Here is a 25,675-nt window from a genome sequence, read left to right on the forward strand (position 1 = left end):
ACGGGTTTGAGCCCTGGTCTGGGAGGATCCCACATGCCGCGGAGCAACTAGGCCCGTGAGCCACAACTACTGAGCCTGCGCGTCTGGAGCCTGTGCTCCGCAACAAGAGAGGCCGCGATAGTGAGAGGCCCGCGCACCGCGATGAAGAGTGGCCCCCGCTCGCCACAACTAGAGAAAGCCCTCGCACAGAAACGAAGACCCAACACAGCCACAAATAAATAAATAAAATTAAAAAAAAAAAATTGTTCTGTGGTGACAGTGAAAACATTTTAGGGGCTGATTGACTGAGTGGAGACAGGAGGACACCTGTCAGAGTGATGGAAATATTCTGTATCTTGTTCTGGGTGGTGGTTACATGAATGTAAACATGTGAATATTCATTAAGCTGTACACTTAAGGTCTGTGCAATTTACTATATATAATACCTTAATTAAAAAAGGATAGTCCACCAAAAAAAAAGCCACCAGGCAATCCTAAGGCAGCCAGGGTTGAGACCCACGGGACTCGCTCTTTACTGGGGTGGCCTTTCAACTACAGACTCTCAACAGCTGCTCTCAAGCCTGCCCCTTAAGCACTGATATCCATTCTCTCTCCATAGGTTCCCACATACCCACCTTCGCTGACCGTCTCTAGACCTTCTCGCGCCAGTTCATCAATATCCATCCCGATGTTTCTGGTGTTTAGTGGAAAGAATATCTGCTTCCCCTGTAGCCCATGAGCTGTGTAGGGCAGTGGCACTGTGTGATCATGTTTTATATCTCCCTATTGTGTTGTGCAATGGATTAGTGAATACTAAAAAAAATCGTTTCACTTAGTCAACAGGATAGACTCAAATTCTATTTAAGGATAGTCTTGTTTTGTTTAGGAAAGCAAATAAATGTTAGTTCTGTTAAGTGCCAGTAAGATAAATTAGAAAACTGGACTTGGTCACAGATTTCAGGACCAACAGGGCCACCGGGGGTAAGAGATAATTAAAGGTACACACACAAGATATCTCAAGGTGAGAAACCAAGTATTTCCTTGTGAGGGAAAAAAAATGAGGAAAAACCATTAGTCATTTTTCTTACGTCAATTATTCAATAATTCTGGCATAAGTCTGCCATGTTAGAAAATTTAATCACAGGTTACTTTAATTCCTTTTAAGCTCTCAACTACTTGCTTAACACCTGTAAAATATTGTCAACCTAACTTCTCAAGTTCCTCTTTGAGAATTTTAAACATTGTTCTCTGTCTGTGTTATGAAAACAGGCCAGATATCTGAGAGCAGCAATAACAAGCCTGCTTCTCACAGAGTTTCCACTGAGATAAAAAGAACAAAAGTACCTGTGGATTTTCCACGGGGGAAATGTGTTCTGCCCTTGGGGAAGGAGAAAAAGAAGTGCAGCCTCTAAAGACTAGCAAGTGAGACCTCATCATACTCCCAAGGCCACATCTTCAGTTTCAATAAAGTCAGTAAGAACAATGTGCAAAATGGATCAGTTATTGCTAGCCTAAATAAACTGTAGCCTTTGAGGGGTCAGAGACCTTTCAAGAAAATAAGTCAACTAAAAAACTCTACAGATCTGTTTAACTGTTAGCTCAGATACTGCAAACTACTTTGCATTTATACTTGATGTAAAGTAAAGCAGGCTGAAGGTCAAAATGACCTTTAAAAGGAAAATATTTACATCTGTTAAGTTTTACTTCAAGAGTTCTGAAATCTTGCTGAAGAGATCAACTGAATTTTATCTGGCTTTGTTTGTTTTTTCATTTCAGCAAAATCATATATTTCCTTTCCTCATTGTCATTGCCAAATGTACTCTAAAAATATTCTGAGATTGGCTTCTGAAGAGCAAGACCAGAACAGCTTGCGGGAAAATAAGAGAAAACTTGTATATTGGGGGAAGTAAGGGAGGAAATAAATCCTTAAAGAGCTTTGATCCCTACTGAGCAAGAACTTGAAGACACAAGATATTTTTCTTAAATGCCCAGTAAGTATTAAAAGAATGTGTGCACGTGTACACACATATATATATGTGTCACCACACTGTGGTCTATACATTTTCTGGCTTCTGAACTACTTTTTCTTTTCAAATCATCTTCCAGACAAGACAGTCTCATTACTCCTAGGTATGAGATTTTTTTTTTCTTTTCTCACTGGAGGATAGACATGGAAAAGGCATATTTACTGCCAAAATTTTTCAAAACACCCCATGACACTTAATTTCTTAAAGAATAGTTCAGTATCTTATTAAAGCTGAGAAACTACATTTTATTTAAAATGGATGAGTGAAATTTCCAATAGTGGGACACAGCATATCTCTAAGTAACAACATCCCCCCATCCTTGTCAATTCATTTATCTGGCTGGTTATTAATACTCTATTTCTCCTCCTGGCCTTTCAGTGTTTGTGTAACATGATATTAGAAGGCAAACCAATTCAATGATGGGAAAATGAAGCTTTTCAGGTGTATATAAGAATGAAGCTGCAAACCCACCCCTCTGGTCAAGATCTAATCTGGGTAGAATGTACAACCAGTAACTCTCCCAAATCTGTCAGTGGGGCAAGGACTGCAGGAACAGACTGCAGACCTTAGTCTAGGACTACATCGTATCGTTACTACACAATTTCCACCTCACCCCCGCCCCCAACAAAGCTGGTCTGCTCTGCACTCTGATTAATAACATCCAAAACACTGACTCAAGGGAAAAAATGGTAAGCACAGAGGCAGCAATATTTTAATATCCTTCCGATCCTAACTCTTGCAAAACTTCAGATCTGTGGAAATGGTTAGGTGGGTGTGATGCGCACATGTACAAATTACCACGAGGTACTCATTTGTGACACATTTCCCTCCCCACATCTCCTCCTTCCAAGCCCAGAAATCTAGGTACTTGGATTCAAAATAAAAACAAGGGAATAATAAAGAATTAATGAGAGCAGGCTTTCTATTGCACTGCTGGGTTAAATTGCTGTCTCTGGACACTGTAATTTACACGATGGCCATTTGATTGTTCTGTGCCTCTGTTACTTCATAGATAAAGGCAGGGATTAGACAGGACATAAGCAAAAAAGATTGCTTCAGAAATGTTTTAGATAACTGTGTGACTGTCCCTTTCAACTGCAAAGGAAGCTTTAGAGGAATAAAAAGAAAGATTGTTGCATGAGCTAAGTCAACTAACAAGGAATACAATTAGAGACCAAGTACTTACCAATAATAACAGTGTTGTCATCAGCAATTAGCAACTTGCTGTGGACATAGACAAGCTCAGTGACTAGGTTTCCTTCAAGCTCTGCGTGTGTTCTAAGACCACAGAAGGATATGTAATTTATCCACTGATTGCCGACTGTAAATTCAATAAGAAATCACTAAAATTAATATGACCAAGCTCAATAATGGCACCTTATATTTTACTGTCTTTCAAAACAAATATACCACATAAACAGGTTAAGAATAGACTGTAAAATATATGTGTGTATGTGTGTGTGTGTATAATTTCAGAATACATCTAGGATCTATTTTTGCTTTCTGAAGAGTTTTATATTGTTAATATGAATGGAGATACAATTTTAAAATATCATACTGAAGTGATTTCTAAGAATTCCTTATGCCGAGGTAATCCAAAGATAAATTCAAATATGAACATTTTATTTTAATGATTTGGTGAGCAACTACTGAAGAGTGATAAAGTATAGCTGCAGTAGATAACCCAAGATTTCAGTGTGACATTTGCATCTGTCTTGGTTGACACCTGCCGCTGTTTAAATCAGATGCAAGATGTGAGCCCAAACTACCTGATGTACACATACTTTGCAACGTATCCAGCGCAAAGCAGCAGATAAATTTTGCAGACTTTGGGTAAGTAAGAGTGTTGGTAATTAAATAACACTCCTCCTTCTAAATCATTAAAATTAGGAAAGAATCCTAAGTACATTTGACTTTGGAGAATTTTCTTCAGAGCAAGCAGTACTAGGTTTGTACTTTAAAATGTTGTCCTCTCATCATGTGAGGGTCATTTATGTGATAAGAAGAAATGCATTCCATATCAAACCAACCCATATTCATTACCCTGGCATGAGTGTTAGTCATGAGATTTTATGGTCCCTCTCCCACAGAGCAATCGCCCTGGATAAGCAAAGTCTGATACTAAGAATAAATGGAGTGGAACCAAACCATCTTAGATTCTTATAGAAAGAGAACATAAATTTTTAAAAGAGAATCTGAAGCATACTAATAGAACCAATGGTAGTTCATGTTTCATTTACTGAAGTTTCCATGTATTACTGATGTTTTCTATTTTACTGCTGATGTTAGTGTATCTATTAAATTTAAGTATATTGGAAAGAAGTTTGTTCATAGGTAATATACAGAGGTTCCTCCATTTACAAATAACCCTTCCCATATTTTATATTAACACATACTATAAAGTCTGTATAATTAAAACAGTGTAGAACTGGTACATAAATAGACAGCCAAACCAGTGAATGGAATAGGAAGTCCAGAAACAGACCCAAGTAGGTATGGAAATCTTGCATATGATAAAAGCTGCATCTCTAGGAAAAGGGCTTTTTACATAAAGGAACAGAATTTTTAAATGAAAGGTGCTAGTACAATTGCATAGCTATTTGAAAAAGATAAAAATTATATACATTTCTCCCAGCAATCATAAGAACTCCAAATAAATCAGAGATGAAAATGTAAGCATATGAAACCATACAAGTGTTAGAAGAAAACAGGGTGAATTCCTGGTAACCTGAGTGCAGGGAAGGCTTGTAAGTATCTAGAGCCAATAAAAGAAAAGATCAATAATGTTGGCTAAATTAAAAAAAACATATTTGCATGACACAAAACACAATAAGCAAAAACAAATGACAAAGAGGAAGAACATATTTGCAGTATATATTACAGACAAAGAACTGAGTCTGAACATATAAAGAACTCAATAACTGAAGGGAGAAAAAGATCAAAGTCTTGACAGAAAAATAGGCAAAAGACATGAACAGACAATTCACACACACGAAAAGATACATTTGAAAAGACATACATTCTCACTCATAATAACAGAAATGCAAATTAAAACCACAGTGAGAAACCATTTTTTAACCTATGAGATTGGTCAAAAAAAAAAAGTAAGATAACACATTCTATTGGTGAGACTGGGTTGAAGCAAGCTCTCTCTTACATTGGTGGTGAGAATGCAAATTGGTACAAACTTGGAGGGGAATTTGGCAATATCTAACAAAACCACCTATGTGTTTACCTACTGACCTAGCATTCCCACTCTAGAAACTTATCCTAAATATACACTTCCAAAAAATAAGAACATATATGCACAAAGTTATCAATTGCATAATTGTAATTGAAAAATATTGAAAACAACCTAAATGTTCATACAGAGGAGAATGATTGAATCAACTGTGGCAAATCTATACATGGGAGACTATGCAGAGCTAAAAAGGAATGAAGATCTCTATGAACTGTTACGGAGTGATTTCCAGGATGTAGTGTTAAATGAAAAAACAAATGCACAAGAAAATACGTGGTATGCTATTCTTATGAAAGAGATTGGGAGAAATAAGAAAATATACATGTATCTGCTCATTTGTACAAAAAGAAACGCAGCAAGAATAACTTAGAAACTGAAAAAATTGGTTACCAATAGGGGATGAGTGAAATAGGGTGGAAAAAATGGGTGGGGAAGAAACTGAAAGGAAGTATAGCAGAGTGGCACTTATCTAAGCATGCCTTTTGTATTCTGACTATTGGAAGTCTGTTACACACACTTAATCAAGAAAGACAGAGGAAAAAAAAAAAAGCCTAAAATGAAATACAAATTAAAGCAATGAACCTAACTGTATTTCAAATTAATAACATAATCCAAGTAAATTTTCAACACTGGTTTTTGAGCATATACTCTTAGGCTAAAGGCAAAAAGAACTGTAAACAAATATTGAATTCTAGTGAGATTTATTTTTCATAGTAGTATGGGCTACAGATTTTCATGTATTCTAAGATTGAGGAAGTATATATATTAGAGATAATAGAAGGAATCCTGTGGCATGGGACTGGAATTATAAGTATCAGTATGGAGACAGATAGATAATAGATAGGTAGATAGATGGATAGGTAGATAGATAGATAAATAGACAGATAGATATATAATAGATAATGTGTATACAAAAGGCCTAAAGCAGTAATATCCCAGTAGTAATGATCATATTTAGCACCCAGAATTTGGTTTCTAAATGCCAATTTCCACTAAAAGAACCTAGGTTTCTTGGAGAAATGGTTGATTGCAGGGCTAGTTCTGGGAATATACAAGATGGGTCTGGAACTCTTGTGCCAGTAAGAAAAAAAGGCTGATGGGGACATGTCCAAAGCACATAGAAGCAAGCTTAAAAAGGCCCTCACTGGCCAAACCTGTGCAAGCTGATCATCAAAATTATTACCCACTGAATAACATAAGAATCCATAGGTCTACACATGAATAAATGCATAGTGGGGAAGAAGGGAAAACTTTCTTATAGTAGAATTGCAACTAAGAAATTTAGAAGAAAGCAATAAATATAGAAGAAGCAATGGAACTAAAAAATCAACATTTGGAAATACAGTAATAATAACTGAATCATAGTGTAATAATTGATCCAGGAAGAATCATTAATATATGCTAAAACCAGTGGGTGAATGTTTGATAAGAAGCAGGATATTTACTATATAGACTCAAAGTGTTTTCCCACGAAATATTTGATTACAAAGGGAAAAATGGTAATTTTATAGTGGAGAAACCTGGCAGATCCCACCTTCCCTAAGTGATCAAAGTTAATATAACCAGTAATGGGGCAAATCAACACCATGTTCCTCCTGACATGGTATATGAAGGGCACATCACTTCTCTGATATTCCTGCTGAAAACGCATAACCTGAATCTAATCACGAGGAAACAATGGATATACCGAAACTGAGGGCTATTCTACAAAAAATAACTGTACTCTTCAAACATACCAAGATCATGAAAGTACCCCCATCCTCCAAAAAAAAAAAGATTTGAGAGATTATTTCAGATTAAAGGAAAATAAAGATACATACAACACATGTTGTTGATTGAAGCCTGGGCCACACACACACACACACACGCACAAAAAACATTTCCCCCCCTTTTGCTATAAAGGACCTTAATTAGTAAGACAATTGGCAAAATTTCAGTAAGGTCTGCAAACAAGATAATAGTATTATATCAATGTTAATTTCATTAATTTCTATATTGAACTATAGCTGCTTTAAAAATGTCCTGCTTTTTCAGAGACACACATATATTTAGGAGTAAATGAGCATCATGGCTGCAACTTATTGTCAAATGGTTCAGAGGGAAAAAACCCATCCGTCTGTCTGTCTATCTGTCTATCTCTCTATCTGGAGAGAATGATAAAGCAAAGAAGGCAAATTATTAACCTTTGGGAAATCAGGATGAAGGGTATATGGCAGTTCAGGAAATTCTTCCATAAGTTTGAAATTATTTAAAAATATTTTTTAAAGATTAACGATATTGACTGGCTGTTAGCAGTCTGAAAGCTCAAGACATAATAACTTGTAATTTCCTAAGGCACAGATTTGTGCCATTCCACAGCAGGTCTGGAGAGTCTCAGCAACACTCCAACTAGTGGGCGAGCCTCACAGCCCACAGTCCATACCTACTCCCATTCATCCTTGCTACAAAATAACTCTTTTTTTAAAAGGATTTTTTGTTTTGTTTTGTTTTGTTTTAGATTTAATTTTATTTATTTTTGGCTGCGTTGGGTCTTTGTTGCTGTGCGTGGGCTTTTTCCAGTTGTGGCGAGCGGGGACTACTCTTCATTGCTGTGCGCGGGCTTCTCATTGAGGTGGCTTCTCTTGTTGTGGAGCATGGGCTCTAGGCATGTGGGCGTCAGTAGTTGTGGCATGTGGGCTCAGTAGTTGTGGCATGCGGGCTCTAGAGCGCAGGCTCAGTAGTTGTGGGGCACGGGTTTAGTTGCTCCACAGCATGTGGGATCTTCCCGGACCAGGGATCAAACCTGCGTCCCCTGCATTGGCAGGCGGATTTCTGTCCACTGCACCACCAGGGAAGTCCCCAAAATAGCTCTTGTGAAGTGGTAAAAAATCTTTATTTCTTTATGAAAAATGCCTTTAAGAAGAAAGCTAAGGGTGAGTACCAGTTACAGGGACAAAAGAAAAACAAAGGTTCCAAGCCAGAAAGCAGACATTTTGATGAATTAAAGTGTGGCCTGTCAAATGAGGTGAATGGATCCACCACACACTCTAGGGAGAAGAAGACAAAGCAAATCGAGAAATTACTTTGGCCAGTACAGTTGTCCCTCAGTACCCGCAGGGTATTGGTTCCAGGACCCCCAAGGATAACAAAATCTGCCCTACTCAAGTCCCTTATATAAAATGGTAGAGCATTTGCGTATGATCTACACACATCCTCCCGTACACTTTAAATCATCTCTCGATTACTTATAATACCTAATACCATGTAAATGCTATGCAAATAGTTGCTTGCACATGGCAAATTCAAGTTTTGCCTTTTGGAACTTTCTGGTTTTTTGTTTTTTTGTTTTTTCCTTTTCAAATATTTTCGATCTGTGGTTGGTTGAATGTGTGGATGGGGAAACTGCAGATACAGAGGTCTGACTGTACTTTATTCTGTGAAGGAAACTGGCTCAACGAGTAACAGATACAAAGTTGGTGATGCTAACTTGTGGTGTGAAGATATACTGAAACAGTGCCTTCTGAAGAAAATATAAGAAAGCCAGGAGCATGACAGGTATTAATAAGAAGCAATAGATAGAAAAGAATCATGAGGGGTTCCAACTCACATGTTATGGAGGTATGTGAGAATCTGGAGGTTTATATAGGCCCTTAAGACATATCTGTTGTGAACGTTGGTGCATACATATCGATAGCTCAAAAGATGAGAAATTTGATACAAGACTCTACGTTTATAACGACACTTTGTGAAAGGACTTGAAGAGTTGTTACAGGCTTTTGCTGCTTAAACAAGCACTTCCTATATGTACGTTTCTAATCCTGATTGAATACCTCTAGACCTTGTGTTAAATTATACTAAATTGGCTGCTAAAATGCCATAATTCACAACAATTATAAAAATAATAAAGAAATGCTTTAAGTTAAACACTAAATCCCTGAAGATTAGTGTATCAGAAAATTATACACTAATCGCAGCTGGTTTTCTTTTTAGGAATTTTAACATATTCGTGGCAGCAGTTTTGTTATTTCTAAAGAATTGAAACAGTACAAAACCACAGCTCTCTATCCAATTAGAGATTAGTTAGTTCATGTATTTAAAACCCACTATACATTTACAAAAACAAAACCAACAACACTGTACCTCAAAAAGGGGCATTATGTAATTAATCTGTTCTTCCATGTTCAATGAACATTTTCCCCACTGAGATGCGTGATTTTGACTTGTTCCCAGGGTACTTGGAACTCTTTTCATAAGAGGGCTTAACATTGAAATTACTTATGTTAAATCCAATTTTTCCCCAGAATAGGCAGAGGCAGGAAAAGGGTTCAGAGCCAAAGAAAATGCTTTATAATAAGTTCAGGACATTTTTATGGTTGAGAAACTAAATAATAGGCTTGTTCTGACTTTTTATTCTCCTATAACCTCACCTTTGCATTTTTACTAGCCACTGTTATTACCGAATGGCTTTCCTGATTTTGTTTGTAATCAATATATCTTTTAGAACCCTACTCATTCACTATCAGTTTAATTTTAAACTGTTAGAAAATAGATAGGGTAATACTCTGGTAAATCTGTGTCCTGGATAAAATTAGATACACCTTTTGAAAGTATTTACTATTATTATTATTTTTAATTTATTTATTTTCCTTAATTTTTTGGCTGTGTTGGCTCTTGGTTGTGGCACATGGAATCTTCGTTGAGGCATGCAGGATCTTTTCATTAAGGCGCGGTCTCTTTGTTGCGGTGCTTGGGCTTCTCTCTAGTTGCGACGTGTGGGTTTTCTCTCTCTAGTTGTGGCACGCGAGTTCCAGAAGGCGTTGGGCTCTGTAGTTTGCGGCACGTGGGCTCTCTCTTTGAGGCGCGTGAGCTCAACAGTTGTGGCGTGCGGGCTTAGTTGCCCTGCGGCATGTGAGATCTTAGTTCCCAGACCAGGGATCGAACGGGTGTCCCCTGCATTGGAAGGTGGATTCTTTACCACTGGACCACAAGGTAAGTCCCTGAAATTATTTATTATTGGTGATGTACATGTCTTATGTCCAAAGTTCTTTCTAAGATATTTTAGATTGAGGAGACCATTAGTGAAAAATTATTGAATACCACACACCAATAGATAGATAAGTTTAAAATTATTTAGTCCTAGAAGCTCAATTCATTATTTCTAAACTTCCAAATCATTTAAAAATCCGTATGCCATAAAATTCACCTCTTTAAAGTATGCAATTCAGTGTTTGTTTTTTTAAAGTATATTCACAAAGCTGTACAATCATCACCACTATACAATTTTAAGATATTTTAATTATTCTGAAAAGAGATGTCATACCCATTAGAAGTCACTCCCCAGACCCTGGCAATGACTAATCTACTGTCCTGCCTCCAGGGATTTGCCTATTAAAAACATTGAATAAAAATGCAATTATACAATATGTGGCCTTTTGTGTCTTGCTTCTTTTCACATAGCATAATATTTTCTTTTTTTTTTTAATTAAACATGATGGAAATGTTTATTTATTTTTAAACATCTTTATTGAAGTATAATTGCCTTACAATGGTGTGTTAGCTTCTGCTTTATAACAAAGTGAATCAGTTATATATATACAATATGTTCCCATTTCTCTTCCCTCTTGCATCTCCCTCCCTCCCACCCTCCCCATCCCACCCCTGTAGGTGGTCACAAAGCACCGAGCTGATCTCCCTGTGCTATTCGGCTGCTTCCCACTAGTTATCTATTTTACATTTGGTAGTGTATATATGTCCATGACACTCTCTTACCCTGCCACATCTCACCCCACCCCCTCCCCATATCCTCAAGTCCATTCTCTAGTAGGTCTGTGTCTTTATTCCCGTCTTGCCACTAGGTTCTTCATGGCCTTTTTTTTTTTTTTTTCCCTTAGATTCCGTATATATGTGTTAGCATACTGTATTTGTTTTTCTCTTTCTGACTTACTTCACTCTGTATGACAGACTCTAACTCCATCCACCTCATTACAAATACCTCCATTTCATTTCTTTTTATGGCTGAGTAATATTCCATTGTATGTATGTGCCACATCTTCTTTATCCATTCATCTGTCGATGGACATTTAGGTTGCTTCCATGTCCTGGCTATTGTAAATAGAGCTGCAATGAACATTTTGGTACATGACTCTTTTTGACCTATGGTTTTCTCAGGGTATATGCCCAGTAGTGGGATTGCTGGGTCGTATGGTAGTTCTATTTGTAGTTTTTTAAGGAACCTCCATACTGTTCTCCATAGTGGCTGTATCAATTTACATTCCCACCAACAGTGCAAGAGTGTTCCCTTTCCTCCACACCCTCTCCAGCATTTATTGTTTCTAGATTTTTTGATGATGGCCATTCTGACCGGTGTGAGATGATATCTCATTGTAGTTTTGATTTGCATTTCTCTAATGATTAATGATGTTGAGCAATCTTTCATGTGTCTGTAGGCCATCTGTATATCTTCTTTGGAGAAATGTCTATTTAGGTCTTCTGCCCATTTTTGGATTGGGTTGTTGGTTTTTTTGTTATTGAGCTGCATGAGCTGCTTGTAAATCTTGGAGATTAATCCTTTGTCAGTTGCTTCATTTGCAAATATTTTCTCCCATTCTGATGGTTGTCTTTTGGTCTTGTTTATGGTTTCCTTTGCTGTGCAAAAGCTTTTAAGTTTCATTAGGTCCCATTTGTTTATTTGTGTTCTTATTTCCATTTCTCTGGGAGCTGGGTCAAAAAGAATCTTGCTGTGATGTATGTCATAGAGTGTTCTGCCTATGTTTTCCTCTAAGAGTTTGATAGTGTCTGCCCTTACACTTAGGTCTTTAATCCATTTTGAGTTTATTTTTGTGCATGGTGTCAGGGAGTGTTCTAATTTCATACTTTTACATGTACCTGTCCAATTTTCCCAGCAACACTTATTGAAGAGGCTGTCTTTTCTCCACTGTATATGCTTGCCTCCTTTATCAAAGATAAGGTGACCATATGTGTGTGGGTTTATCTCTGGGCTTTCTATCCTGTTCCGTTGATCTATATTTCTGTTTTTGTGCCAGTACCAAACTGTCTTGATTACTGAAGCTTTGTAATATAGTCTGAAGTCAGGGAGCCTGATTCCCCCAGCTCCATTTTTCGTTCTCAAGATTGCTTTGGCTATTCGGGGTCTTTTGTGTTTCCATACAAATTGTGAAATTTTTTGTTCTAGTTCTGTGAAAAATGCCAGTGGTAGTTTGATAGGGATTGCATTGAATCTGTAGATTGCTTTGGGTAGTAGAGTCATTTTCACAATGTTGATTCTTCCAATCCAGGAACATGGTATATCTCTCCATCTATTTGTATCATCTTTAATTTCTTTCATCAGTGTCTTATAATTTTCTGCATACACGTCTTTTGTCTCCTTAGGTAGGTTTATTCCTAGATATTTTATTCTTTTTGTTGCAATGGTAAATGGGAGTGTTTTCTTAATTTCACTTTCAGATTTTTCGTCATTAGTGTATAGAAATGCAAGAGATTTCTGTGCATTAATTTTGTATCCTGCTACTTTACCAAATTCATTGATTAGCTCTAGGAGTTTTCTGGTAGCATCTTTAGGATTCTCTATGTATAGTATCATGTCATCTGCAAATAGTGACAGCTTTACTTCTTCTTTTCCGATTTGGATTCCTTTTATTTCTTTGTCTTCTCTGATTGCTGTGGCTAACACTTCCAAAACTATGTTGAATAATAGTGGTGAGAGTGGGCAACCTTGTCTTGCTCCTGATCTTAGTGGAAATGGTTTCAGTTTTTCACCATTGAGGACAATGTTGGCTGTGGGTTTGTCATATATGGCCTTTATTATGTTGAGGAAAGTTCCCTCTATGCCTACTTTCTGCAGGGCTTTTATCATAAATGGGTGTTGAATTTTGTCGAAAGCTTTCTCTGCATCTATTGAGATGATCATATGGTTTTTCTCCGTCAATTTGTTAATATGGTGTATCACGTTGATTGATTTGCGTATATTGAAGAATCCTTGCATTCCTGGGATAAACCCCACTTGATCATGGTGTATGATCCTTTTAATGTGCTGTTGGATTCTGTTTGCTAGGATTTTGCTGAGGATTGTTGCATCTATGTTCATCAGTGATATTGGCCTGTAGTTTTCTTTCTTTGTGACATCTTTGTCTGGTTTTGGTATCAGGGTGATGGTGGCCTCGTAGAATGAGTTTGGGAGTGTGCCTCCCTCTGCAATATTTTGGAAGAGTTTGAGAAGGATAGGTGTTAGCTCTTCTCTAAATGTTTGATAGAATTCACCTGTGAAGCCATCTGGTCCTGGGCTTTTGTTTGTTGGAAGGCTTTTAATCACAGTTTCAATTTCAGTGCTTGTGATTGGTCTGTTCATATTTTCTATTTCTTCCTGGTTCAGTCTCGGCAGGTTGTGCATTTCTAAGAATCTGTCCATTTCTTCCAGGTTGTCCATTTTATTGGCATAGAGTTGCTTGTAGTAATCTCTCATGATCCTTTGTATTTCTGCAGTGTCAGTGGTTACTTCTCCTTTTTCATTTCTAATTCTATTGATTTGAGTCTTCTCCCTTTTTCTCTTGATGAGTCTGGCTAATGGTTTATCAATTTTGTTTATCTTCTCAAAGAACCAGCTTTTAGTTTCATCGATTTTTGCTATTGTTTCCTTCATTTCTTTTTCATTTATTTCTGACCTGATCTTTATAATTTCTTTCCTTCTGCTGGCTTTGGGGTTTTTTTGTTCTTCTTTCTCTAATTGCTTTAGGTGCAAGGTTAGGTTGTTTATTCGAGATGTTTCCTGTTTCTTGAGGTAGGCTTGTATTGCTATAAACTTCCCTCTTAGCACTGCTTTTGCTGCGTCCCATAGGTTTTGGGTCGTCGTATCTCCATTGTCATTTGTTTCCAGGTATTTTTTGATTTCCCCTTTGATTTCTTCAGAGATCACTTCGTTATTAAGTAGTGTATTGTGTAGCCTCCATGTGTTTGTATTTTTTACAGATCTTTTCCTGTAATTGATATCTAGTCTCATAGCGTTGTGGTCGGAAAAGATACTTGATACGATTTCAATTTTCTTAAATTTACCAAGGCTTGATTTGTGACCCAAGATATGATCTATCCTGGAGAATGTTCCATGAGCACTTGAGAAAAATGTGTATTCTGTTGTTTTTGGGTGGAATGTCCTATAAATATCAATTAAGTCCATCTTGTTTAATGTATCATTTAAAGCTTGTGTTTCCTTATTTATTTTCATTTTGGATGATCTGTCCATTGGTGAAAGTGGGGTGTTAAAGTCCCCTACTATGATTGTGTTACTGTCGATTTCCCCTTTTATGGCTGTTAGTATTTGCCTTATGTATTGAGGTGCTCCTATGTTGGGTGCATAAATATTTACAATTGTTATACCTTCCTCTTGGATCGATCCCTTGATCATTATATAGTGTCCTTCTTTGTCTCTTGTAATAGTCTTTATTTTAAAGTCTATTTTGTCTGATATGAGAACTGCTACTCCAGCTTTCTTTTGATTTCCATTTGCATGGAATATATTTTTCCATCCCCTCACTTTCAGTCTATATGTGTCTCTAGGTCTGAAGTGGGTCTCTTGTAGACAGCATATATATGGGTCTTGTTTTTGTATCCATTCAGCCAGCCTGTGTCTTTTGGTGGGAGCATTTAATCCATTTACATTCAAGGTAATTATCGATATGTATGTTCCTATTCCCATTTTCTTAAATGTTTTGGGTTTGTTATTGTAGGTGTTTTCCTTCTCTTGTGTTTCTTGCCTAGAGAAGTTCCTTTAGCATTTGTTGTAAAGCTGGTTTGGTGGTGCTGAACTCTCTCAGCTTTTGCTTGTCTGTGAAGGTTTTAATTTCTCCATCACATCTGAATGAGATCCTTGCTGGGTAGAGTAATCTTGGTTGTAGGTTTTTCTCCTTCATCACTTTAAGTATATCCTGCCACTCCCTTCTGGCTTGCAGAGTTTCTGCTGAAAGATCAGATGTTAACCTTATGGGGATTCCCTTGTGTGTTATTTGTTGTTTTTCCCTTGCTGCCTTTAATATGTTTTCCTTATATTTAATTTTTGACAGTTTGATTAATATGTGTCTTGGCGTGTTTCTCCTTGGGTTTATCCTGTATGGGACTCTCTGTGCTTCCAGGACTTGATTAACTATTTCCTTTCCCATATTAGGGAAGTTTTCAACTATAATCTCTTCAAATATTTTCTCAGTCCCTTTCTTTTTCTCTTCTTCTTCTGGGACCCCTATAATTCGAATGTTGGTGTGTTTAATGTTGTCCCAGAGGTCTCTGAGACTGTCCTCAGTTCTTTTCATTCTTTTTTCTTTATCCTGCTCTGCAGTAGTTATTTCCACCATTTTATCTTCCAGGTCACTTATCCTTTCTTCTGCCTCAGTTATTCTGCTATTGATCCCATCTAGAGGATTTTTAATTTCATTTATTGTGTTTTTCATCATTGCTTGGTTCCTCTTTAGTTCTTCTACGTCCTTGTTAAATGTTTCTTGCATTTTGTCTATTCTATTTCCAAGATTTTGGATCATCCTTACTATCATTATTCTGAATTCTTTTTCAGGTAGACTACCTATTTCCTCTTCATTTGTTAGGTCTGGTGTGTTTTGACCCTGCTCCTTCATCTGCTGTGTGTTTTTCTGTCATCTCATTTTGCTTATCTTACTGTGTTTGGGGTCTCCTTTTCACAGGCTGCAGGTTCGTAGTTCCCGTTGTTTTTGTTATCTGTCCCCAGTGGCTAAGGTTGGTTCAGTGGGTTGTGTAGGCTTCCTGGTGGAGGGAACTAGTGACTGAGTTCTGGTGGATGAGGCTGGATCTTGTCTTTCTGGTGGGCACGTCCACATCTGGTGGTGTATTTTGGGGTGTCTGTGGCCTTATTATGATTTTAGGCAGCCTCTCTGCTAATGGATGGGGCTGTGTTCCTGTCTTGCTAGTTGTTTGGCATAGGGTGTTCAGCACTGTAGCTTGCTGGTCATTGAGTGATGCTGGGTCTTGATGTTGAGATGGAGATCTCTGAGAGATTTTTGCCGTTTGGTATTACGTGGAGCTGGGAGGTCTCTTGTGGACCAGTGTCCTGAAGTTGACTCTCCCACCTCAGAGGTACGGCCCTGATGCCTGGCTGGAGCACCAAGAGCCTTTCATCCACACGGCTCAAAGTAAAAGGGAGAAAAAATAGAAAGAAAGAAAGAAAGAGGCTATAATATAGTGAAGTAAAATAAAGCTATTATAAAGCAAAGCTATACAGACAAAATCTCACCCAGAAGCATATACATATACACTCCCAAAAAAAAGGAAAAGGGGAAAAATTAATATATCCTGCTCCCAAAGTCCACCTCCTGAATTTGGGATGATTCGTTGTCTATTCAGGTATTCAACAGATGCAGGCACATCAAGTTGTTTGTGGAGTTTTAATCTGCTGCTTCTGAGGCTGCTGGGAGAGATTTCCCCTTCTGTTCTCTGTTCGCACAGCTCCTGGGGATCAGCTTTGGATTTGGACCCGCCTCTGCGTGTAGGTCGCCTGAGGGCGTCTGTTCCCCGCCCAGACAGAACGGGGTTAAAGGAGCAGCTGCTTCGGGGGCTCTGGCTCACTCAGGCCGGGGGGGGGGAGGGAGGGGCACGGAGGCGGGGCGAGCCTGCGGCGTCAGAGGCCGGCGTGACGTTGCACCAGCCTGAGGCGTGCAGTGCGGTCTCCCGGGGAAGTTGTCCCTGGCTCACGGGACCCTGGCAGTGGCGGGCTGCACAGGCTCCCGGGAGGGGCGGTGTGGAGAGCGACCTGTGCTCGCACACAGGATTTTTGGAAGCGGCAGCAGCAGCCCCAGCGTCTCACGCCCGTCTCTGGGGTCCGCGCTGATAGCCGCGGCTCGTGCCAGTCTCTGGAGTTCGTTTAGGCGGCGCTCTGAATCCCCTCTCCTCGCGCGCCGTGAAACAAAGAGGCAAGAAAAAGTCTCTTGCCTCTTCGGCAGCTGCAGACTTTTTCCCGGTCTCCCTCCCGGCCAGCTGTGGTGCGCTAACCCCTTCAGGCTGTGTTCACGCCGCCAACCCCAGTCCTCTCCCTGCGATTCGACCGACCGAAGCCCGAGCCTCAGCTCCCAGCCCCGCCCGCCCCGGCGGGGGAGCAGAAAAGCCTCTCGGGCTGGAGAGTGCTGGTCGGCACCGCTCCTCCGTGCGGGAACCTCTCCGCTTTGCCCTCCGTACCCCTGTGGCTGCGCTCTCCTCCGTGGCTCTGAAGCTTCCCCCCTCTGCCACCTGCAGTCTCTGCCCGCGAAGGGGCTTCCTAGTGCGTGGAAATCTTTCCTCCTTCACAGCTCCCTCCCACTGGTGCAGGTGCCGTCCCTATTCTTTTGTCTCTGTTATTTCTTTTTTCTTTTGCCCTACCCAAGTACGGGGGGAGTTTCTTGCCTTTTTGGAGGTCGGACGTTTTCTGCCAGCGTTCAGTGGGTGTTCTGTAGGAGCAGTTCCACGTGTAGATGTATTTCTACTGTATCTGTGGGAAGGAAGGTGATCTCCGCGTCTTACTCTTCCGCCATCTTCTCTCCTCCCCAGCATAATATTTTCAAGGTTCATCCATGTTGTAACATGGATCAGTACATTCCTTTTTAGATTTAAATAATATTCCACTGTATGGATATACATATTTTGTTTCTTCATTCACCCATTAATGGATACTTGAGTTGTTTACACCTTTTGGCTATAGTGAATAATGCTGCTAGAAACATTCATGTGCAAGTTTTTGTGTGAACATACGTTTTCAGTTCTCCTGGGTATATTCAATGGAGAATTGCTGAGTCATATGGTAACGCTATGTTTAACTTTTAGGGAATTACCAAACTGCTTTCCAGAGAGCCCACACCATTTTGAATTACCAGCAGCAACATATGAGGGTTCCAATATCTTCATATTCTCATCATTATCTTTTTTATGTTTTAAATTATAACCATCTTAGTGGATATGAAGTTGTATCTTGTGACTTTTATTTGAATTTCCCTAATGATTAATTATGTTGAGCATCTTTTTATATGCTTACTGGCCATTTGTGTATCTTCTTTGGAGAAATGTCTATTTAGATCCTTGGCCCATTTTTAAATTGGATTTTTTTTTATCGTTGACTTGTAAATGTTCTTTTGTATATTCAGGATATGAATCCCTTATCAGACATATGATTTGCAAACATTTTCTCCCATTCTGTCATTTTTTTCTAGTTCCTTGATAGTGTCCATTGGAGCACAAACGCTTTTATGTTTGATGAAATCCAATTTATCCATTTTTATATTTTTGTTATAAACCCAAGAAACGTGTGCTTAATCCAAGGTCATGATGCTTTTTGCCCATGTTTTCTTCTAAGAGTTTTATAGTTTCACGTTTTACATTTTAGGTCTTGATCCATTTTGACTTATTTTTTGTATGTGGCGTGAGGTAGAGGTCCATCTTCATTGTTTTGCATGTGAATATACAGTTGTTCCATCACCATTTGCTGAAAAGATTATTCTTTCTCCATTGAATTGTCCTGGAACCCTTGTTGAAATTCAAGTGACCATAATCATAAGAGTTTATTTCTGGATTCTCAGTTCTCTTCCTGTGATCTATATGTCTCTCCTTATATCAGCACCACACTGGTTTTATTCCTGTAGGTTTATAGTAAGTTCTGAAATTGGGAGCATGAGTCCTCCAATTTGTTCTTTTTCAAGATTGTTTTGGCTGTTCTAAATGCCCTATTCATTTTTCTGCATTCTTTTTTCTTTCTGGTCCTCTGATTGGATAATCTCAATTGACCTGTCTTCAAGTTTGTTGATTCATCTGCCTACTCCAATCTGCTACTGAGCCTTCCAATGTACATTTCATTTCAGTTATTATACTTTTCAACTCCAGAATTCGTATTTGGTTCTTTTTATGTAAAAAAATTAATAAAAATTTTAACTTAAAAAATTCTATTTTTTTATACTCTCTATTTGGGGAGAGATTGTTTTTAGACTTCTCTTTAGTTCTTTAGATTTGTTTCCTTTAGTTTTCTGAACATAGTTAAACTAGCCATTTTAAAGTCTTTTAAACTGTCAGACAGGTCAAATTAGGACAATTCTCTGAGAATTGTTGGGGGATGGGAGCTTCAAACCCATTTGGCTCCTTCCAGTGGCTGCTAGGCTGTTGGTTTTCTTTCACAGTGATGGAGAGCTGGTTTTCAAAACTACTGTGGAATGAGGAGAAGGGGATGGGCATATGGCAAATTAAAAAGCTTGCTGCTTTTACCAAGATTCTGCTGCCTTTCTTGAATAAACAGATTGTTACATGCCCTTGGTTAATTTCCAGAGTTCTGAAAAAGTTGATTTTTGACAATTTTTGTTAGTGTTTTTGTTGCTTTTATGTAGGAATGGATTTGGGGGGATCCTTACTATGCCATTCCTGCTAATGTCCTAATTCTTTATTTTTAAGGAAAAATATACATACATGGAAGGACTAATTTTTTCTCCCCACATTCTGATACATCACCCAGTGCACCACGATTAGGAGGCTCCCAGTGTAAAACAAAATTTTCAAAAACCTCAGTTGAGGTGTATAGCATATGTGAACGCCACACCACATGGCATCATATGATTGCGGTGGCTCCTCCTGACTTTTCAGACCTTCCTGTGGCAGCTCCATCCTCCTGATGAGTTGGGTTGAAACTCTTAGGATTATCTGACCCTTCCCTTACTCTTCTGCTCCCACATCCCCTCAAATGCTCCTTCACAGTTTTATCCATACATAACCTTTCTATCCATTCCCAAGGTACCATTTTCTCTCACCTGCCATCAGTCAGTGAGCTTTGATATAAACACCACTTTGATGAGTTCAATCAGTGATCAGAGGCATCCAACACCATATCTTGTCTTTTTCTGGATTAAAAATCTAGTCTTTTTAATGTGACCTACAAATTTTCACAATCTTAACCCGATATGAACTGGAGGTCAGACAAATTGGGTTCTTTCTTCAGTTTAGTTCTTGTGGAATTTTCTGTACCTACTGTTCAGGGTATAAAAGATTATTGAGTACCTACTATGTGCTAAACTTAGAGCCAGTTCACAGAGATATAGGTAAGTAAACCCACAATTACAATGTACTGTAGCTAAGAACTATGTGGATGGATCAATTAAGATATCTGAGAAAGTGCCTTTGAAATGTGAAGAATTTCAGGAGTTAAAGGTATCACTGTGGGTTTTTTTCTTATTTACTTACCTCCAGTATAATACCCTCGAAGATTTAGTCAAGTGTTATGGTGTTAAAATGGTTATATAATTAGTTTTCCTCCCTAAATATGACAGTGTGTGAGAACCCTGGGACTTCTGCATCTGTAGGAGGCCACGTATATACATGTTGACTGTGTCCTCATCTTTAAAGCAGGGATGACACCTTCCTGCTTACTTCCCAGGACTGTGGTGAAGGATCGCAGGAGAAGATACACGTGGGGTCATTTTGAAGTGCCTTACAAATCCCACTTCTTATCAAAACAATTATTATAAATAAAAATAAATTATAAAAAATTGTAAACATACTCTCATTTTTATCACCTATGCAGCTCATGCTGTGATGTCTTCATTTGAACATCTGTTTGGACAATTTAATGAGAAAAAGTAATTTATTTCTGTTAAGCATTTTGTGGGCTACCTTTTGTGAAGAGTCCTATAACCACACTGTGAAAACATTAATAATCACTGATATGTCACCAAAAACAACCATGGAGGAAAAGAAAAGCAGTTACTTACTCTCTGCTTTTAATTGTCCAAGGATGGAATTTTCTCCTCTGCACATGGTTCTGAACATATGTAAAGGAAAGAAATAATTATAGAGGTTTCAATGGTTTCAATTGCAATATCTGTGGGGTAGAGTCCTAATCCAAGTAAAAATAGAGCAAGTGCTTTTATGAGAAGATGCTACACAGATTTTTTAAAAGCCAAGAAAACATATGAATGTCACTTCTGTAATGTTATTGATGGGACAAGTTATTTTGAAGTGCGTAAATGGAAAAGTTATAAAATTGATCTTAGATTTCAGAAAGAGATGCTATTTTTAAAAGATGGGTTATGAATGAGCTTTCCCACTTAGAAAATGTGGCGACTGCAAAGATAAAACTTAGAATGCCACAATAGATAAGAATACTTACAGAATCATATTACTTTCAGAGGTGAAAAGGGCAAACTTAGCAAAGTAATTCTGGAATTAAGGAAACTATTATGCCTGAGCTGTCTCTGTAAAGTCAGAAAACCCCTTAAAAGTGAAAAATATAGTTTCAAATAGCTGCCTCTACTAATGATTTTGCTTCTCAAGACTCTGATAATAGTCGATGAATTATAAAGACCGACAAGACAAAAAATTCTATGTTCCATCTGCTTGCTCTGTGAAAGTAATTAAAAGTACAGTTATGCCTGGGAAATGCTGATATTATTAAAGATGATGTCAGAAAGTAGAGGTGTTTTTGCGTAATAAAAGGTTATAGTTTTGGTTGCTGAACAAAAGCGAAGCATGTTATTTCATTCAGTTGGTTCAAACCCAAGAAAATAGTTACAGAAAATAATTACAATCGACAATATTCCAAAAATAATGTTAGCATGGCAAACGAAGTGCATAAAATCCAATTAAACATTATGTCAGTGCCTTAAATACTTGAAAAGCTTTGCTTGCCATGTTATAAATCAGATAATATTAGAAATGGGCAAATCTTCAATCCAAGTGTATAGACCAAAGCACAGTTAAAGTTTTCTCATACTGTAAGGAGGCAAAATTACCCCAGATGAAACAAAACACCTTACTTGAAACCCTGGCAGACAGAAAGATACAAGCTTAAAAAGTCGGAAAGAAGCAAGAGGATTAACAAAAAAAGGTTTCCACCACAGTGGTGCGCTCAAACTGTGCCTGGAGGACCTTAGATCCTGAGGAGGTGCCTCTAGGGAGGGGAACTCAAGCAAGAGGGCACCTAAGCCCCCAGCCCCAATTTGACCAAGGCCCTGAACCCTTATCTGCTTTACACACTGTGGGTTTGGGGCGAGACTTCATTTGTCCCTCCCCCACAAAAGAATTTGCTTAGAAAGGTGGGAAGCTACAGGTGGTTCTGAAGAACAGGGGATATTAAAAGACAATATCCAGGCGCTAGTCCTTGCTTTGACTTATTAAGTGTGATCCTGAGTAGGACTCCTCTGTGCTTCAGGTCACAGAGCTTATAATTGGGATGTGGATTCATGCCAGGCCTGTCCATTTACCTCTTCTCAGCTAAGTGACCCAAAAAGAACGTCAGGGGGGGCCTTTCCATCACTTTCTACAGCACCTCTCTACACCCGCCCACCAGCTAGCACCTCTCAACCCCCCTCATAATCTTCCACTGGCCAAGTCTGAAGTCTCATGTGACTTTTTGAGTGAATATGGAAACTCTGCTTTTTAGAATATTGAGAACAGGACTTACCACGTTCCCTAAAATTTTAACAAAGTGATGGTAGGGAAAACAATTAAAATTCCAGGAGACAGGAAAGAACCTTCACGCTTCACTTACTGGCAGAGACTATTATTACCAACCTTGTTGAAGGACTGCTGCCTAGAAAAATCATAAACCAATATGTGCAAATCATACCATTTTAAGCATTTAATTTTTTTCTTTCATCTACTTACTGCAAAGAATATGGAAAGCTCAATAACTATTTGGTGGCTTAATTTTAAAATTATCTTTAAAAATTAATTATGTATAAAGGACTTCATAACTGTATCTATATAAAGTCTTTGTCTCCATTTATAATATATTAATATATATTCAAGAACAAAAATATTAGTCTTTTTTATATTCATATATATTGTGTGTATATATACATCTCATAAATGGAGACAAGCACTCTATATATGTGATAGGCAATGAGTATAAAAGAGACACTAATATTTTAGTTCTTTTATACGTGCCATGTGTCCTAGGCCTACCATTTATGATTTTAGGCTCTATTTGAATTTTATCAACTAGTAAACAGGCCAAGATTCAAAAGTAAAATAAAGCAAAGTGTCCATCTGTTCAATGCTCCACTGAATAGATGTGGAGAAACACTTCCATTGCTTTTGCCAGCTTACATGCATAACTGATTGAAAGCTGTAAACAGAGGATTTTAGAACTTTGGCACCTGTAGTTGAAGTGCATTATTGCCTGTAGAGCATTTCCTCCACCGGTTGAAATGTCTCCTTCAAAACCTGGCAGAAGTGGTATCACAACATAAACCCGGTATCTCTGGCTTTCCCTGCAAAAGTCAGATGGAAGGAGTTGCACAGAAAAAAAAAAAAAAAAAAAAAAAAGACACAGTAACAGTTAAAAATGACAGTCAAGCAGTTCACATGGTTTTGGAGACTGAGTGAATGGCTTCCTACAATACATTCTATCACGTTCCAGGCTTTGGCAGGGAAGGGGATGCTGTTGGATTAAAGGCCAGAAACTGTTATCCAGGGTAACCGTTCATAACAACCTGAAAAATAAGCTGAACTTGGCAGTAAAGTGGGAATTGTTCCCACTATCTCTCTATAGCGCAATCCTTCCTAGGACAAAATTCACTGTAAAAAAGCCTTGCTTGGATCCCATGGGAGGTGGAGGGGTTATAATAAAGTTTTGAAAAAGACGTTATCCTAACCGTTTTACGTATAACAAGTTATAGCCACAGTACCGAGCTCAGAGTCCAGCAAATAGTAGGCATTCAGTTAGTAATTACTGAGTAAATGAGCTCCCACAGCCTAAATCTCAGGGGCAAAAAAAGATATTGGACCCAGTATATTTTCCAATGCAGAAATCAGCACTGTTTAGAAACTCTGATTCATCTCTGGAAACTCTGCTTCAGATGCGAAATGTTACCCTGGGCCTGTCAAGAATTTTGAATAACTGATGTTGAGTTTTAAATCTCCTGTAGACATAACACAATATTTCTTGGTCTGCTGTCCCAACTGATTAACAACAGCTTTTGAAAGAAAAGAAACAGAAGCAGAAAATGTGGCTCCTAATTTTGATCTGCATTCAGAAAGGCAGAAATTTGGAGAATTATGTTCAAATAGGTGTCGCCTCTTTGGAGGCTAGACTGTTAATATCCTTCTCTCTAGAAAACACACAGGAAGAAGAGAAAGTCTGGAGATGACTGTGGCATCCCTTATGGTCAGAATCTCGCCAGTTTATGTGAGAAGTCTGCATTCACACAAAGACGCTGCTACAGGTTAATTTTCAAATCGGAACCTACTTAAACTTTTCATAATGCTTAATTTCTAAGGTGCATTGTCTTCTAAACAGCTACATTTTTCTTTCAGGTGAATATTATTACTACTCTCAGAGGGGTCAGATTTCATTACTGAGGTCTCTGATGCCAACATACCGTACATATCAGGGCACAGGGAAAGTGCAGTTTGAGACAGAAGCTGCGGCCAACAGAACGGAGTCTGGAGGCCTATGAGCTTTAACCGCAGTGCTGAGAAATGAGGAATCTGAACCAGGGTATTGTAATGGCATGGATTAATCGCTAGATGGCAAACACAGTTTGAGTTGGAAAAACCCCATTTTAAAAAAAAATTATACACGGTTAAAGTTCTCTGTCAAATAAGGGTACGAAGCTCACATTCCTAGACAGTAAACAGGATAGTGGGAAGAACAGAAAGAATACCTAAGCTATTTCCTCACAGCCAGTATTTAAAAGTCCAAATGAATTTTACAGTTGAAAATTGACACCATCTGGCTTCAACTGCCTTTACAGAATCACCTTCGGCCTGGTCCTCCCAGGCCCACACTCCAGGGACTGGACACCACTGCCCTGTGCTCAGAGGTGCACCCCTAGTAAGGCAGGTTAGTCAACCTAACTCATCCGCCCCCTGAGCCTGGATGCCCTTCTCTGCCTCGCAGAGAGGAGCTGATAACCGGCTCCTTCCATCAAGCCATCCTGGATGTGCCAGTGAAAATTGGTTTGCTCCTGCCTCTGCACTCCCACTTGCACATGGTTGGGATGCCTACTCAGCATCTTTTTTGCTTTACACAACAGTGACAGGTACCTCTGCTAGGCTAGGCTATGTGATAAGCCCTTTTGGAACACAGGACGTACGTCCACATATCTTTCTGTTTTGGGCGGTGCCCAACAGAGGACCTTTGCACTCAGTATGCACTTGGTACTATTTGCTTTGGGAGGATGGGGTCAGGTTGGAAGAATATTTGTTTCTGGGAAGCCTCTGGTAGACAAGAGGTTAGACAGGATGTTTTTCTTTAAATTAGATTACACCTTATTTGAATTTTTTTTATTGTGGAAAAATATATGAAACATATAATTTACCATTTTCACCATTTTTAAGTGTACTGTTCAGTGCTAACAATTACCTTCACATGTTGTGAACCATCATGATCTCTATTTCCAAAACTTTTTCATGAGCCCAAACAGAAACTGTGATAATTAAGCAGTAACTTCCCATTTCCCCTCCCTGCAACCTC

At 38.6% G+C, this 25,675-nt stretch overlaps 1 protein-coding gene across 4 annotated transcripts in view; it reads right to left on the minus strand.

Annotated features, from left to right (window-relative positions):
• Positions 1-25,675, minus strand: part of PLD1 (phospholipase D1) — a 224,681-nt gene that overhangs the window by 21,645 nt on the left and 177,361 nt on the right. For all 4 annotated transcript variants that reach the window (XM_068546244.1, XM_068546243.1, XM_068546245.1 and 1 more), the window contains 3 exons: positions 23,355-23,468; positions 20,967-21,016; positions 3,193-3,327 (listed from right to left, as the gene is read on the minus strand). In XM_068546244.1, coding sequence (XP_068402345.1) covers positions 3,193-3,327; positions 20,967-21,016; positions 23,355-23,468 — 299 coding nt within the window. The remainder of the gene's footprint in view (positions 1-3,192; positions 3,328-20,966; positions 21,017-23,354; positions 23,469-25,675) is intronic.

The sequence above is a fragment of the Eschrichtius robustus genome, chromosome 6 (genome assembly GCF_028021215.1).
Source record: "Eschrichtius robustus isolate mEscRob2 chromosome 6, mEscRob2.pri, whole genome shotgun sequence".
In the NCBI taxonomy this organism is placed as follows: Eukaryota; Metazoa; Chordata; class Mammalia; order Artiodactyla; family Eschrichtiidae; genus Eschrichtius; species Eschrichtius robustus.